General features: G+C 33.9%; 1 protein-coding gene across 3 annotated transcripts in view; it reads left to right on the forward strand.

Moving 5' to 3' along the window:
* Positions 1-17,715, forward strand: part of LOC149778803 (formin-binding protein 1-like) — a 131,920-nt gene that overhangs the window by 90,696 nt on the left and 23,509 nt on the right. Inside the window, exons 10-12 of one of the 3 annotated variants that reach the window (XM_089939559.1) lie at positions 1,920-1,934; positions 15,062-15,174; positions 16,066-16,198. In XM_089939559.1, the coding sequence (XP_089795685.1) occupies positions 1,920-1,934; positions 15,062-15,174; positions 16,066-16,198 (261 nt within the window). The remainder of the gene's footprint in view (positions 1-1,919; positions 1,935-15,061; positions 15,175-16,065; positions 16,199-17,715) is intronic. The other 2 variants (XM_089939561.1, XM_089939560.1) reach the window with 2 other exon arrangements.

Here is a 17,715-nt window from a genome sequence, read left to right on the forward strand (position 1 = left end):
TATATAGAATTCATGATATGTCTTGAATACACTTCTTATATTTGCTATTGCTCTGTTTGAATCTGTTGAAGTCTTCTGTTTGCACTGTACTGGTAGGCCCCCCCTCATCACTATGTTGCTTCCCTCTGCCCTTTTCAGATTCGGTGAGGGCAATTGCCCACATTTACCAAATCCTAGATGCAACCCTGCATTCATTAATAGTGCTTTAGTCATAACATACATCTCAAATCAATATCATAAAATGACTGGAGAAAAAATACCCCTTGCAAATTATTCTTAAGCATGTTTTGGATGAAAGTACTTTGCATTTGCAAAAATGTTTACCTTCAAGTTTATATCAAATATAATAAAAGTGATTGAGTGACTTTCCAGCAGTGAGTAACATTAGATCAAATATCTCTACTGCCTGGGTTCCATTACAGTCAGGGTTTGATAGATTATTGGTTATTTAGTTGTAAATTGTATTTATCAAAGGACCATCATAATTTTTATCCCATTGCTTTGAACAGAGTATGGGGCTATTCTTATTCCATACATCTGTATGTACATGTGTACAGGCTAACATATGTATATGTGTAATGTCCTTGACCTTAAATTACATTGTTACATTTTGACATACGGCTCAATGATATTCCTATGTGTGCTGATTATACTGACACTTTTATAATTATTTTCTTGCCTCAGCTGATTGGGTAGCCGAGTAGGGGTGATTTTATATAAATTTCAGGGAAATCCAGAGTTCATGATTATTAATTTCCCATATTCAGAGCATAAATATCTTAAGAGTTCAAAATTTTAGACAATGTTACACTGCCTTCATCAGCAACTAATGTTGATCACGTAATTTATAATGGTCGTGTGCTATGAGGAGACTGGTGTAGATGGAATGTAATTCAGGCCCCTCATCCTTGTATAGTTGTATTTTCCATAGTGCTACAATATTCATGTATGACCAGAGGACAATATATGGAAAAGGAAGGTGAAGGAGGTGATCAAAATATGACAGCAGAGGCCAACACTAATCAGGGGCTTAAATTGCCACCCATCTACGCCAGTCTCCTTGTATCACATTACCATAATAGGTCAAGTAATCAAGACATCACTGATGAAGGCAGTGTGATATTACTGAAAATTTAGAACTCTTATAATATTTATGCTCTTAGTAGGGGAAATTACTAATGATCATGAATTATCCAGAGCAAGGAAGTGATCTTTTCAGTTGTAAGTCCAGAGTTGTTTTCTCACTTTGTAACACAAAATTATCTGAATACACATTTCACAAGATTATTTGAATGCACATTTCAGTTTCTTTTGAAATATACATTCATGTAAGATACTCAGTTTAAAATATTTCCTTTCATTCTGCTTAAAATAGATTACAGCGGAATGAAAATTTTAATTTGACAAAAGGGAAACAAGTAATTTAATCTGTCTTGGCCAGGGAAATAACTGTAAACTGCTATTTGTATTGCCATCCTTTCTCATTTGACAGTATCAACATATTTGAGAAATCATGGTCATGATCTTCCTTCTCAAATACTTCATCACAGCTTAGTTTTAGAAAATTGCATTTGCAGGTAAACTTCCTTAATTTTATTTTAAGTGAAATTTCCTTAATTTTATTCCAAGTGAAATTTCCTTCTCTTCGAATCCAGCCATTAGCCACAAGATTGCTACATGACGACCATGTTCCTCACACACAAAAACTGAAATTATTTAGTAATATTCATGCCTCAAGTGACCTACTTTTTAAATATTGTAAGTTACAGGGCATAATCCTCATTGTGTGTTCTGTCAGCACGATAGTGTTCTCTTTATTGATGCACAGCATCTGTGTGCAGTTACATCCTAGAAATACTGTTCAGATATTGAGCTTTTTAGTAACAAGATATATCTAACTAGTATTGTTATTCTGCCAGATCATTGGAATGCTGGTATGTATATTCAAGTTCAACCTTGTCAAAACTGCATAATGGGGACTGCATGAGTTACCTCCCTTTATTTGCCCTTTATTTGCTTAACTGACCCCTTTTTGAGAAATCTTGTCCAGAACAGTTCCAGTTGATCGATAGTTGAATGCATTTAACACCATAATGTGTAACTGAATTTTTTACCTTTGATCCCAAAATACCATTGCTTAGGAATACCTTGTCATAATATACCAAAAGATACATATATCCCTTGTAGAACACATAATACCTACAAAATGTAATATTTCTGGTCCAAAATAACAGTGAAGATTACAACTAGAACCACACACATACACACACACAGAACAAAGAAACAAACACATATTTAGTCTTTGGTCACTGCATGTCGCTTGTGTTGGTTTTATCATTTTTCACAGATTTTGTTATTCCGCAATTGTGTTTTGTTCAAAATGTTCTTATGCAGTGTTTGACATTTCCTGTATTGCAGGTAATATAGTCCAATTAAAACTGTTTATTACTATAAAAATAATTGTAATTTACAGTGGTATTTCACTATACCAGCTTTTCAACAAGGAAGTGTAATGTTATACAGGTGAGGTTACCTCATGCTGGAGTATATTACTGATACCATATACATAGATCCTGATCTGCAATCACGTCATGTCGTAGCTTATCAGTGTCTATGTTGTTTACTCAACTGATTACTCCTGACATAATGCAGAGACCCAGATCTGCTGGTGCATTATGTGATGGCAGCTCTGGGTCTGTTCATTTTGCAGTTGGAATCAACATACAAGCAATGGAAGGAATACAATTTAGTCAGTATAATGGGATCCATGACTTTAAACATGTTATGTTAGGGACCATGTTATACAGAGATGCTTTATAGTTAGGTACCACTGTACTTAAAATAATGGGATATTTCTGTCTCGCCTGTATTAGCAAATTGGGAGACAAAGCCATCACTGTGTGTGTGTGTGTGTGTGTGTGTGTGTGTGTGTGTGTGTGTGTGTTGTAATACATTTTATACATATTGCATGATACCAATGTGAAGTAACTCATGTTCATGGCATACCAATTTTGATGGCTTTTGTGGTTGCTACGAACCACAAATTGACATGCTTGACAAACAGTAATCCAGCTGTAAAGACAGATGAAGATTCTGTTTTCTATCCACAAATTTAAAGCCATTACAGACAGTAATTCAGCTATAAAGACAGATTAAGATATATTCTCCATCCACAAATTTAAGTGCTGAAAAAAATGTTTTTAAAACTGAAAATCAATCCCTGTAAAAACAAAAAAAAAAAGAAGTTTCATTGTATGCTAATTATAATTGAAGAAACAAATTTGGGACATTAACTTAAAACTGGCATATAACATTTATTTGATATTAATGACATCAAAATGTGTCATAAATCAGGTTTGTTATATATAATTAACCAAATATCTAATGCTGAAATAAAATAGTAGAAAAATCTTGTTGAAAAAGCCATCCACCTTCCCTGCATCTTCAAGTTTGTTATTTGTATAGAGGATATTTGCTTTAGCTTCATTCAATTTTTCAGCATGGTTGCTTGTCCAACATTTCTTGTTTCTTTGTTTCAGCATCAGTTTTAAAAGAGATCACTTTGCTTTTGTCTTCTTTCTTGTAGAAGCAAGTGCTTCCCATTTATACTCACTTGTAAGTTGAGTTCAACTGCCAACTGTTCAGACCAGTATCTGCTATCGCATAGTGCACCCAGCAGATCTGGGTCTATGCAGTTTATTAGGCATAATGTGTAAAACAAACAACAAAGACCCAGAACTGCTGGCACATCATGTGACAGCATATCAGGGTGTATGTTGTTTGCAGTGAGTATAAATGGTAGAGAGGTATCACTTGTTTGTAGGAAAGATACGGTGTTTTTATACCTGCCATAGTGTTTCCTTGTCCATTCTTGTCCATTGGCAGTCAATGCAAAAAGTTTCTAGTCTTTCTGCATTTAAATTGCATTAAGTGATTGAACACCTTAACACTCTAGCTCGTGCTTTTGAGATGTTTGTTTTGAACAGATGTATTGCAGACTTAGCTGAAAATTCACTGCAAGCATTTATTTTTTGTTTCTTTCTTTAGTTTTGCAAGTGGAATGTATAATTTGATTTTTGCTTGTCGACAAGATTTTCTCTTGGCATTAACATTATCATGATCAGGATGTATTGTTTAATTTGTCATCTAATGACACAGCTTTGAGAGACTACCTCTCTTCAGAAACCACATTGTCAGTGCACTGATTCATCAGTGATGTAGTGTTCTAAAGCAGTATTAGAGATAAACTTTTTATTGACTTAAGAGGTGGTTGAGACATTTTTATTTTGCATGGGAGAGGAACATTTCAGCAAGGTTTCAGATGAGAAATGACATTTTGTAAAACCCTTGATCATCTTTAGTTTCATTTTTTACTTTTGTCTATAGTGTCATCATCAATCATGTCCAACAAAGAAACCATTCAGATGCTCTTATAACTGTTAGAACAGGACAAAGGTCTTCCAAATAGGTGGCATATACAGCTGTATATGTAGCACAAATACTTATGTAAAAGAACTATGTAATGGTCAAAGCAGATCAATTATCATCATGCTTGCACAGCATTTAATTGTTTTTGGTGTGTTTTTTTTTTCATTATTCAGTAATATGCATGAATGTTCATGTCACTTGTGTGGCTTAAGTATGCTAAAATTAGAGCACAAGCACAAAACAAATTACTTACAAAATTAATGTATACATACACACTTTAACATACACTTGTACAGTTTCACTCAGAATCAATGTTAAAAATGATCAAGAACCCCCACCCACCCCCATCATTCTCATTATATGCAGGAGGAGTAGTAATAAAGGAATTGTAAATAAAAGTAAAAACATAATTAAAAAATATATATTAGAATGTTAACGTAAGAAAAAATTAAATAAAAATTAAATATTGTCAGTGGTTACACTTTCATCCCAATTTGTAAGAAATTTAATGTTAAATTATGTATAGATCAGTTTACACAGATATCTAAATGAGGTACACAAGTTACCCCCTTTCTCTGAATTCCATTTTACAAGGTTCCAAATTTTGTGGATTTCATGGTTAGTACAAAGTATGAATTTTATAACCCAGTGAGCAATGATTCTACCCATGGATACAATAAGACCCCTTCCTCAATCCATCCAATGTCACCTTTTGAATGAAATTGTATACACACAAAAATAAATTATTTCTCTGTATCAGATCTGTTCTGTGATAAGTCGATGCACAATATGATTGATGTGTATCCAGTACCTACTTTAACCATTATTCTGTGTTCATGAAATAATTGTTTTTGCTGGTTTTATAAAATGTTTTCATCACTAATATTTGTGATTTGTTTTTTGTTTTTTTCTTCCTGTCACCTGGATTAAATAAAAATCATGTAAGTTCAAAATGTTATTTCATCTTTGATGTTTGATGTGTGCATTTCGTTGTTCAGTATTGTTCATTATTTGGATATTGTCACTTTGTCTGTGCATTTTGAAAGCTTATCATATTGCATTATATGCTACCTATCTGGTTGACCTACTGTTAATTGGTTAATTAGTTAATTGGTGTCTTAGAAAAATAAAAGTGCTACTGCATAATAGAATACTAACCATATATACTAGCAAATAAGTCAAATCCAACTAAAAATTGCACAGACCCAGATCTGTAACAATGGCTAAACTGGGTGTGTGACGTTTGCTGAGACTAATCATTAGAACAAATAACACAGACCCTGATCCACTGATGCATTTTGTGACAGCAGTTCAAGATCTGTGTTGTTTGTAGTTGGTTTGGTCCCAACTTATACATAAGTAATTATGGTCGTTAATTATTGTTTTCATATGAGCAAGAATAGTCTTAACAGTTCTTTTGAATGAATTTTGACTTTGGTTATGAGTTCGTTTAGTAATCAGTGTCGTTGACTGTGTTATGATGAAAATGTGTATAAAATGGTATGTTTATTACCATATATACTAAGGAGAATTCAAATAGAAGCAACATAGACCCTGATCTGCTTCACATAATGTGGCAGCAGTTCAGGATCAGTGTTGTTTGTTCTACTAGTTGCTCCTTACAAACTGCATATTCCTAGACATTTTAGCACATTATGAGACAAGATCTGGGTCTGTGCAGTTTGCAGTTGGACTTAGCTTGTAAGTGAGTATATACAGTATCCCCAAGACTTAATGTAAAATCTTGAATTTAAACATAACTGAAATCCTCTTTGGTCAGAAATGGGCTTCACTTCAGTGATGAGAAACAGCTTTTTAAATCTTAGAGAATTCCCAAGTGCAACAATTTATTGCTGCAAAAATGTTTAAATTAGATTGACCCAGGTCCCATTTCTAATAATCCTGGCAAAAATAGCTTTACAGGAAATGGAACTCGAGCTGAGACATAATTAATGGACTATAGCTTCACTTTATTTTAGTCTGAACTTATTTTGTCTATTCTTGTTCTTTGTTAGTTCATGTTTATAAAAGTTTACTGGTAGACATGTGTCATGCTTGTCCATTATATCCCCTTGTCCATTCAGTCACTATAATGTTTGCCTTTATCTGCTCAGGAACATTTGAAATTAAAAAATTCTGAAATCACTGTTTACAGTTTTGATGATCTTCATAAGATGTTTGTTTTATAATTCCATGAAAAAATAGCAAATTTTGAAAATTATTCTTGGATCATTATCATGCTTTATTTGCTCTCAAATTTTGTAACGAGTCTGAATTAGGCTTTGTAAACATGTTCCATTTGGGTGGTAAATTAGCTCTACCAGTTATAAACCAGAAGCACATATGGGATGGTTTTTTGTCCATCCATCCATTAACACTGGTTTTTTTATTGCTACTCCTCCTAAACTACTTGTAGGATTGCCATGAAACTTTAAACACATATTCGTCCAGTATGGTAACCACAGTGAACATCTTGAAAATCTTGTTACTCCTCCAGAATGGATGGTCATATTAACATGGGGTTTTCACTAAAAGATTCTTATTATGTTTAGTTGTGCTGATCTGATGTATAAGCCATCATCTCCCCATCACCAACAATTATAGGCTGGGCTCCTTTTCAAAATTGTCCTTGGAAAGTCTTTAATGTGGAAACAAAAGAGCACAGGAACAAATATGGCTAAACAAGGTTCCTGTGTCTGCAGGGTGAAACTTTTTAAAACAAGGTTTTTTATTTGCTGCATACTGAACAGATTTTCACTTGATTTTGTTATTGGTATTGTAAAATGCTGAGTGAACATACTGATTGTACTTGTGCACCTAGAGAACCAATTCAACATCATATGAAAAGGTCTTTTTATAACTTGGGAACAAATAGCTGCTTGAAAATTTCTTAGCATACAGTGGCTTCTGTTTGCACTTTCTGTGAATAATTAATCCTCATGTATAATGTCAAGGATTAAGGTCATGTGCAAGATTATATGTATGATGTCAAGGATTAAGGTCATGTGCAAGATTATATGAATAATGTCAAGGATTAAGGTAATGTGAAAGATTATATGTATAATGTTAAGGATTAAGGTCATGTGCAAGATTATATGTATAATGTCAAGGATCAAGGTCATGTGAAAGATTATATATATAATGTCATGGAATAAGGTCATGTGCAAGATTATATGTATAATGTCAAGGATTAAGGTCATGTGAAAGATTATATGAATAATATCAAGGATTAAGGTCATGTGCAAGATTATATGTATAATGTCAAGGATCAAGGTCATGTGAAAGATTATATATATAATGTCAAGGAATAAGGTCATGTGCAAGATTATATGTATAATGTGAAGGATTAAGGTCATGTGCAAGATTATATGAATAATGTCAAGGATTAAGGTCATGTGCAAGATTATATGTATAATGTCAAGGATTAAGGTCATGTGCAAGATTATATGTATAATGTCAAGGATTAAGGTCATGTGAAAGATTATAAGAGTATATGTATAATGTCAAGGATTAAGGTCATGTGCAAGATTATATGCATACTATCAAGGATTAAGGTCATGTACAAGATTATGTAAATAATCTCAAGGATTACGGTATGTGCAAGATTATGTGTATAATGTCAAGGATTAAGGTCATGTGCAAGATTATATGTATAATGTCAAGGATTAAGGTCATGTGCAAGATTATATGTATAATGTCAAGGATTAAGGTCAAGTGAAAGATTATATGAATAATACCAAGGATTAAGGTCATGTGCAAGATATGTATAATGTCAAGGATTAAGGTCATGTGAAAGATTATATGTATAATATCAAGGATTAAGGTCATGTGAAAGATTATATAAATAATCTCAAGGATTAAGGTCATGTGCAAGATTATATGTATAATGTCAAGGATTAAGGTCATGTGAAAGATTATATGTATAATGTCAAGGAATAAGGTCATGTGCAAGATTATGTGTATAATGTGAAGGATTAAGGTCATGTGCAATATTATATGAATAATGTCAAGGAATAAGGTCATGTGCAAGATTATATGTATAATATCAAGGATTAAGGTCATGTGCAAGATTATATAAATAATCTCAAGGATTAAGGTCATGTGCAAGATTATATGTATAATGTCAAGGATTAAGGTCATGTGCAAGATTATATGTATAATGTCAAGGATTAAGGTCATGTGCAAGATTATATGTATAATGTCAAGGATCAAGGTCATGTGGAAGGTTTTATAGAGCCAGAGCAAGAAGGAAGACTTTGAATCTGTGTTAACTCATAGTTGACATGCCAGACTTGTTTGAAAGGGTGTGGGTTTAAATACTACCATTGGATCAGCTCTGGTCAGTTACCTTGGTGTGTACTTGGGTAGTGTCATTGCTAGTTTGCGCTGGACAAAACAGTGCCCCAGGCAATCACCACATGCAGTGCCCCCCCCCCCAAAAGATACTGCAAACTCCACAAAATTGCACCCCATCTGTCTTGGCACCTTGGGCAGTCGCCTCTATCACCCACCCAGTATGATAACACTGACCTTCGATGAGATACTTTGCTCTAGTTGCCTCAGTAGTAAATGAGCTACATGTGTTGATGTGCCATAAAAGAACAAATAAAACTTGCATTAACATTATCCTATTGAGTAATTATATTCCTTGTTTTATAGAGGTGGGTGCAAATAGTAATCCTCATGCTAATCCCCCTCGATCATACAATATTGTGAATAGAAATAGTCACTCAGTTTTTAACTCACCTAGCTATAAGGTATACCCTAATGCCCATTGTTTGTCATCCATCATGTGTTGTGTATCCATGACTCAGCAGTTTATTGTTATCACTGCCTTTGATCATGAATGAAATCTGCAGATTTTAGCCAGATGATCTTGCATCAAATTTACTGACCTTGATACCACTTGAGATGCCATTTTTGTTATCTGATTTTGATCAAATCTGGAATAAATGCTTGCATCATTAAGATCTTGGATGTGTTCAATTATGAGCAAGTGACTGTGCATATTAAATTTACTTTCATTTTTAGAGAAACAAAATTATGATGCTACATTAAAATATGTAAAATCAACATCATATAAAGTTTGGGAGATACTGTACACAGGATGTGTTCTAATACTGCTGCAATAACCTGCTTAGTGAAACAAGTAACTGTCAAGTTTTATAAGCCAAGTGGGCAAAATCAGCCCCACTTGGATATCTTGTTCATGTGTTTGCATGAAAGATTAGTAGGTAATGTAGTCATCACATATACTTGCATGTGTCAACAAATCATTTTGCTCCTGCACTAATTTTTAGGAGTTCACTTTTTGACTTTTAGCTGAGCTGGATACAGTGTATGACAGAATTATTGTGATTGCAACTAGTCTCACAGCTTCATTGATTGACATGAAACCTGGGAAATGTTATGGTCCTCATCAGACGATGTGTATGTAAAAAAAAAAATCACTGTCAACTCAGTTTTTCTTAGAGTTATAAACGAAACAAGCTTGTGTGATGGCCTTTCCTCTGTCATCCACATGTTATCTATCCATTAGCAAAAGTTAGCTCTCACCACTCCGCCTACGCTTGTATGAGCATTGCCATGAAACTTTAAAAACACATCCATCCCCTGGTCTAGTTGTCCTTGAAAATGTTGTTATTGCATCTCCTCCTGATAAGATATTTATATTGAAATAGAGTTTTAGCTAAAAGACATCATGCCTGGTTTGTATTAAATGAAAATGGTAAACCTTTGGACATGTAGTATGGCTGTCTTGAAAAATCTTGTTACAGCTGAATAGTTGGTCATATTGACACATGGTTTTCACTGAAAGACTTCTTATGATGTCTAGTTTATTCTAAATAAAAATGGAACTTCTCTGAAATCTGACTTCCAATATAGTCACTGTAGTGGCCTTCATAAAAAACTTATCATTACCTCACCAGAACAGACGGTCGAATTTGATATGAGAATTTCACTCAAAGGCTTCTATGATATGTAGTTGATCCCAATTGAAAATGGCACCAATTAGATCTCAAACATGGCAGCCAGGATGAAAATCTTGTAGCTACTTATTTAGGGTCGTCTTAACAACATTGTAGGCTCTGGGCAAAGCAATGCATTGGGGCCCCCTACCGGCCCTACCCACCCACAGGAATTCAGCTAGATGTCACTATGTTTTAAAATTAGGAAACGTGCTTCCCACTGCACTTTTAAAGCTAATTAAATTGCCAAAAGATCTTTCAATATTCGTTAACAATATGGGCAGCATGATGCCTCTAGAAGCGTGAGGCCCTGGGCAACTGCCTAGTGTGCCCATGCCTTAAGACGGCACTGTACTTATTCTGATCAGATTTTCATATTGATACCCTCACACATATTTTATGAGGCAACTAATTTAAGCAACATTTTTGCCCATGAATGTTCCTATGATGATATTTCAGTTGAGACAGTTTGTGACTTTTTAAAAAAGAGTCAGTTTATATATAAAAAAGCAGACTTTATATTTGTAAGGATTTGTACATTTTTCAGTTTTATCTTTCTTCCATTTGACTTTTTGGAGATACCTAAGCTAACTTGATACAGAAAGGCCAGGATTGTGCTGATGTGTCATTAAGCTCTATACATACATTCATACTTTCACTAAAAGAGTTCATATGGTATCTAGTTATTCATAAATGACATTTGAAATTGCTTTACTTTAAAGTGAAATGAAGGAATATTAAAATAATACCTTCAGATTTTGTAATTAGTTTATATCAAAGAACTGTGGATGCATACAAATTACAGAAAACATCTATTTTGTATATCAATGGAATCTGCAGCTGTTGACTCTGAACTAAATGGATTAAAGTAAAATTTAATGATGCTAATCCTTTAAGGTTTAAAACATTGTCCTGGAGACTCTTTTTGGTCACTAATCCTCAATTTAGCGTAACTGTCAAACAGTTGCATAGTTACCAATCAAAATGTATTTAACTATTAATGCGTCTCTGTAATATGAGCCAGGGACATCTCGTTATTATTCATGAAGGATAAGAGAGTGCTAATTATAAGTTAATGTTACAATACAGAGAACAGAAATCGTATTGCATTGCTTTGTGCACAACATTTATAGATTTTGATGCAAGTAAGTAGATAACCTTCATAAGGATGAAAGACTTGCGATTGGAGCCCCAACTGGGGGTTGAAAATTAATAATTTCCCAGTGTCTTTTAAGACCGTTTTTTTTATGTTTTCAAGGTGTGTAATACACATAAAACTACACATAGCATTGATCCAGATCGGCAGTCACATAATGTTTGTATTGTTGTTCTATATCTCATTCAAATCAAAGAGTATTGAAACAGACCTGGAAATATATGACGTCTTTGCATTTTGTCTTCTTGTTATTTAAATTGAACAGCACATGTATAGACACAGTCTGAAGGCACATAATGTCAGTGTCATTTGTCCTATGCCCTTGTGATTTAAATTAAACAGTACATGTATAGACACAGTCTGTAGGCACATAGTGTCAATGTCATTTGTTATATGCCCTTGTGATTTAAATAAAACAGTACATGTATAGACACAGTCTGAAGGCACATAGTGTCAGTGTCATTTGTTATATGCCCTTGTGATTTAAATTAAACAGTACATGCATAGACACAGTCGGAAGTCACGTAATGTCAGTGTCATTTGTTCCATGCCCTTGTGATTGAAATTAAACAGTACATGCATAGACACAGTCTGAAGTCTCGTAATGTCAGTGTCATTTGTTCTATGCATTTGTGATTGAAATTAAACAGTACATGCATAGACACAGTCTGAAGTCACGTAATGTCAGTGTCATTTGTTCTATGCCTTTGTGATTGAAATTAAACAGTACATGCATAGACACACTGAAGTCACGTAATGTCAGTGTCATTTGTTCTATGCCCTTGTGGTTGAAATTAAACAGTACATGTATAGACACAGTCTAAAGGTACATAATGTCAGTGTCATTTGTTCTGTGCCTTTGTGATTGAAACTAAACAGTACATATATATACAGATTTGCTGCCACATCAGCTCTTTGCTGTTTAGAGTTTTGTGTACTTGATATGCAGGTAAATATGATATGTTAATCACCTAGTGCATGAATAAATCCAAGAAAACAGTAGTTTAGAGGTTAATGTTGTTGCACTGTCAAGTCTCGTTAATCATACAGTAACCATTTCTGTTAAAAGCATTGGATTTAATAAACTTTATGACACACTGGTAAGGTTTTTTAATAATTAGCTGTAAATTATTATATGATGTAATAAAAATATGATAATTGAATAAATGAAAGTATGATTAACAAGATTAGACTGTACATGTGAACCAATCACCATATCCCTGCATCTTGTTTATGGGCTTTCAGTATTTAATGTTAATTATTGTTGAAATAGAGACTCATTCAAGTGCATGCCACAAAATCCAGTGCACAGGATTGATATAGGTATAATGTATAATACATTTATTACATCAGATTCTGGATATGATCCTGGATGCATCCTCCACCACTTTCCTAGAATGTGAAATACAGATGTTTACACAAAAACATTTCAAATTGTGGAATAGATTTAAGAGGTGGAAAGTAAGGCCATAATTGAACCATATATTTAGTATTTTGTTTCATATGGTTTGGTTAGCTACTATAGTTTTCATAAATCTAGGAGAAAAGTCATTATTCTCACCAACATGTAAAGCTGTACAGCATACTCAAAGTGTATCCGCTCTTGGTAGCTACATATGTACCAGAGTAGAGTGTTATTAAATGTTGTATAGTGACATGTACCTTTTGTCGGGTGCCAGGTGAACTGCAGTCACATGATTAGGACCTATCGATATATTACACTCAGCAGCACAGGTACAGAATTATCATTCACTCTGGTTTATTTCGATCTCTCCCTAAAAGACTTGAACAAGATGGCATATTGGTCTCTCATAATTAATAACACTATACCAAAGTATGTTGAGTGGAGCCACAGTGGCTCAGTAGTTTGCATGCTGGACTGTACCTTCAGACCAGCCTGGGTCAGCTACTGTGGTGTGTGCTTGGGCAAAATACTTAACTCCAATCACCGTAGCACTAAATACTACTTGTGTTGCTGTGCTGTAAAACACCAAACAAAACAAAACAGTATGTTGAGTGTAGATCAGTAATAACTACACAGGTATGAGTAGAAACTGGTCAATACACTTTGTAGTAAATAATCTGACAAATATGTCTAATTAACTGGAATCAGAAGATACCCTAAACTATTAGAACTAAAAAAAATTATTTCAGGAAAATTTTAGCTGATATGGTCATAAGACTAAGTGAACATATTGTATGGTCCTATGTCCATCATCTGTCATCCATCAAGATTTGCTCTTGATTGATGTCATGTCAAAACTACTGGATTAATTTCAATCAAACTTTGCACAGATATTATGGTCATCATCAGAAGATACCCATATTGACAAGTCACTTGCTCCCACTATTTTGTTTAGAATTATCATCCTTTTTATATGCCCATCTTAAGGGAATCAGATTTTATGGCATTTGTCTGTGTGTAATATATTTACTTACCTGATCCAAAACTATGTGGTTGGTGGAGAGATTTTCATGAAACTTTATCCAAAAATATTATGTGTTTAGATAGTATGTCATATGTCAAAGCCATATCTCCTGCCTCAAGGTCAAGATCATGCAATTCTGAGATCATGCATGACATATCATATTTACATTCCCCACCTCAAGGTCATCACAACTGAAAAATGTTGTTCTTTGACTTGTATCTATGTCTGGCATGTAACTTTTGAACCTTTGAAAATATTTTAAAGAATCTTTTGTAGATTGCATAGCATGTCCAGGTGGTGTGTTGTGTACTATAACAATGCCACTGCCTCAAGGTCAAGGTCATATCCTTTTGAAACACAAGATATTTTAATGAAATTGCCCAGGTATCTCTCATGACCAGACAGTATGTTGCATACCTTAGAAATGCTACCTGCCTTAAGGTCAATGTTGCAGCAATGGGAAATGTAATTCTTTGATTTGTATCCTTGTGTGAAGTATAACATTTTGAACACTTAAGATAATTTATTTATATATATATATATATATATATATATATATATATATATATATATATATATATATATAATTCATTTGGTTTCAGTTTTCATTGAAATGCTGTATACTTGGGGCATATTATGATCACAATCTGAAGATACTCATGCCAACAGTTCACTATGTTTCTAAACATTTTGTTCTTGAATTTTTTGACATGAAGCTGAATATATGATGAAATCTTGTGAAGACATCTAATCTCAGAATTTGTTATGAAATCACCATTTCCTTTTATTTCCAAAATTCCTTGAAGGAATTCATGCATTGAATGAACCATTATGAAGGGAAGACAATTCATAATGCAACATTCTTACTCAACCTTTTGACCTTGGGTACAGTGTCACATATTTTATAGCAATGCTTTGATTATGGGCAGGACGTGCAGGTCCTGGCCTTGTTTGACTATAGACTTACCTGTATCATGGTAGTTGGGGTGGGATGCAAGAGAGCTGGGGTATATTTAGCAAATTATTCAATGATCTTCTGATGGAAGTTTTATTTTAATACACCATCTTGATATCTTCAGCTGGATGAACAGAAAGAAGATTTCAGTGATCTTCCCCCTAATCAGAGGAAAAAACAGTTGTTGAAGAAGATAGATGCATTTAAAAAAGATATTGCAAGAGAAACTGCTGAAAGGTAATGTACATCCCACTTCCCTCTCTGGTACTTAAATCGGTAATAAAAGCCAGGTTTGTAAACCAGCTGGTTGGGCTTGAAAGGGTAAAGTAGCACGTGTTACATAGATAAGCTGGTCTCCACCGTACAAGATGGCCGAGTTTATCATGGCTCAATCTGAACTTTGCTGCCATCAAGGAAGCTTTGTTATAGATGAACAGTGGTTGAAAGAAGAAAAATCACTTTTGCACAGTAGCTCTAGTTCTGGACCTTGTACCTTGAACAAAGTTTGTGGAGGACTTGTAATTAAAGTATGAAAGAGGTCTCTTAACTCTAGGGTCAAAATCTCAAAGGTCAAGATCATTGTGACTTTTTTAAAAAGTGGGTTTTGCAGAATAAATTTAATTTTAGTCCATGACCAAACTTTTTGGAAGGCTGTATTAGGTAATTAAGCAACTTATAGATTCTGCAGGTTATAGATTACCATCATGAAAATGTAATAAAATAATAGTTTCTGAACTAAAAATGTAATAAAATAATGGTTTCTGCACTGAAAATGTAATAAAATGATGGTTTCTGCATGTAAATTTTGTTCAGGATCACATACTTTGACCAATGGTCAAGGTGGACAACCACCAAGTGGCCAGTAATTTATCCAAGACTAGTAAACACAAGGCAGATATATATTTTTTCATCATTCTTTTCAAAATTAGAATACACAAGATTGTTACTTTACTCTTTACATACCAGCCCATTCTTATCATGATTCCTGCACCATGATCTGGATAGAGTCATGGGGGGGGGTACCATGGCAAGCAATGGAAGTTGCTGTGGTTCAGTATTTTCTCTTTTTTCAGGCCAACAATGATTTAGTATTGAATGTTTACATATATCAATTTTTCTTCATTTCAGAGAAGGAATGTTAAAGCTGAAGGAAGTGTATGCAAATAACAATGCATTAGGTGACCCTCACTCTCTAGACAAGAAATTAGAAGAAAATGCACAAAAATTAGAAGCTTTACAACAAGAGTGTAAAAAATTCCAGGTAAACTAAAAGTTTCTAATGAACAAGCATTATATATATATATATATATATATATATATATATATATATATATATATATATATATATATATATATATATATAAATAAAAAATGCTGTATATACTTGCTTATTTACTCGGTTATGTGTCAAATCCAGCAAGCAGCATAGACCCTGATCTACCATTGCATTATGCTTCAGCAGATCAGGGTCAATATTTTTTATTCTATTGATTACTCCTTTCAAATGACACAGACCTAGATCTGTCTGTGCTTTATGTGATGGCAGATCTGGGTATGTGCAGTTTGCAGTTGGACTTTGCTTATTCGCTAGTATATATGATTTATGACATAAAGATTTTTGTTAAGTCACTGTAAGTGGAGAAAATGTACAAGGTGCTTGCTTTTCCAGTGCCAGCAGTGATTTCTGTGCAGGGTTTTCATAGAAATGTTTGTTATATGGGTGCAGTGTCCATTCTTGGATGTGTATTTGTGGGATTCAAACTTATTTCTAAAACAGCTATGTCAGAAAGATCATGCAAAAATCATTGATTATATGTGAATTTCCCCAGAAGTTTATACTTCTAAAATGGATACTGTGGGTATAAGCTTGTCATGCAGCTACCTTCTTGTATGGTAGATTGCCCGAAGCTTACTTTGATTATTTGTTTTACTTATAATAAATAGAATGAAAGTCAGACATAGCAATCAAAATGCTATCTTCATTTGGGGTTTTCTTTATCCAAATTTTAGTATTTGTTATGCCATCAGACTTTGCATAAAGGTTCAGTAAAAAATCTCCCAATGCATTTTTGTGCAGGTTAGGTAATGAATTTTTATGGGTGAGTGGATGCGGGATTCTTTTAAATATAAATATTTAAAGAAAGTTCTCATCTACAATTTTTCACTTACATGTATATGGAACAGATTATTTACAGGTTTACCATCATTGACATAAATGTCTGGAGCCGCCAATTTAGTTTTCTGGACATCATAATCTCAAAATTTGTACCATGTATGCTGTCAGGTTGACTTGGCTGTAAGTCAACCCCTCCCTCCCTTTAGGGTTTCAAAATGCCATATTTCTCTTTGACCCTCCTATAAATCAAGGTGTACTTCGCAAGTCAGATCTGTCTGAAGAGTTGAGTTGTTATCAGTGAGTCAGAGTTACTCGTTGAAAAAATAAACAAGCCCGGCTGGAGAGGTAGATAAATGGATGATAGGCTTGTATTATTGAGTGAAATGTGTCACAGATACAACTTAGGATTTGTTCTAATTAAATTCATTAAAATCCATATTACTTGACATTTTAAATCCATTGATATGATAAATCCATAAATTTAATTATAGGTCACATACCAGTATAAAAATAGTTCAGAATAATCTGATTCACAATATCCCATAATATGTTAATTCCACATGTCTTTCTAATAAACAATGAAAAGTTACATCCACATTTTTGTGATTCACAGTATCTTATACTGGATCTGGTACAAAGTCCAAGAATTCGTCCTCATTGTC

Source organism: Sinohyriopsis cumingii, chromosome 17 (assembly GCF_028554795.1).
Source record: "Sinohyriopsis cumingii isolate HCF-2022 chromosome 17, ASM2855479v2, whole genome shotgun sequence".
NCBI lineage: Eukaryota > Metazoa > Mollusca > Bivalvia > Unionida > Unionidae > Sinohyriopsis > Sinohyriopsis cumingii.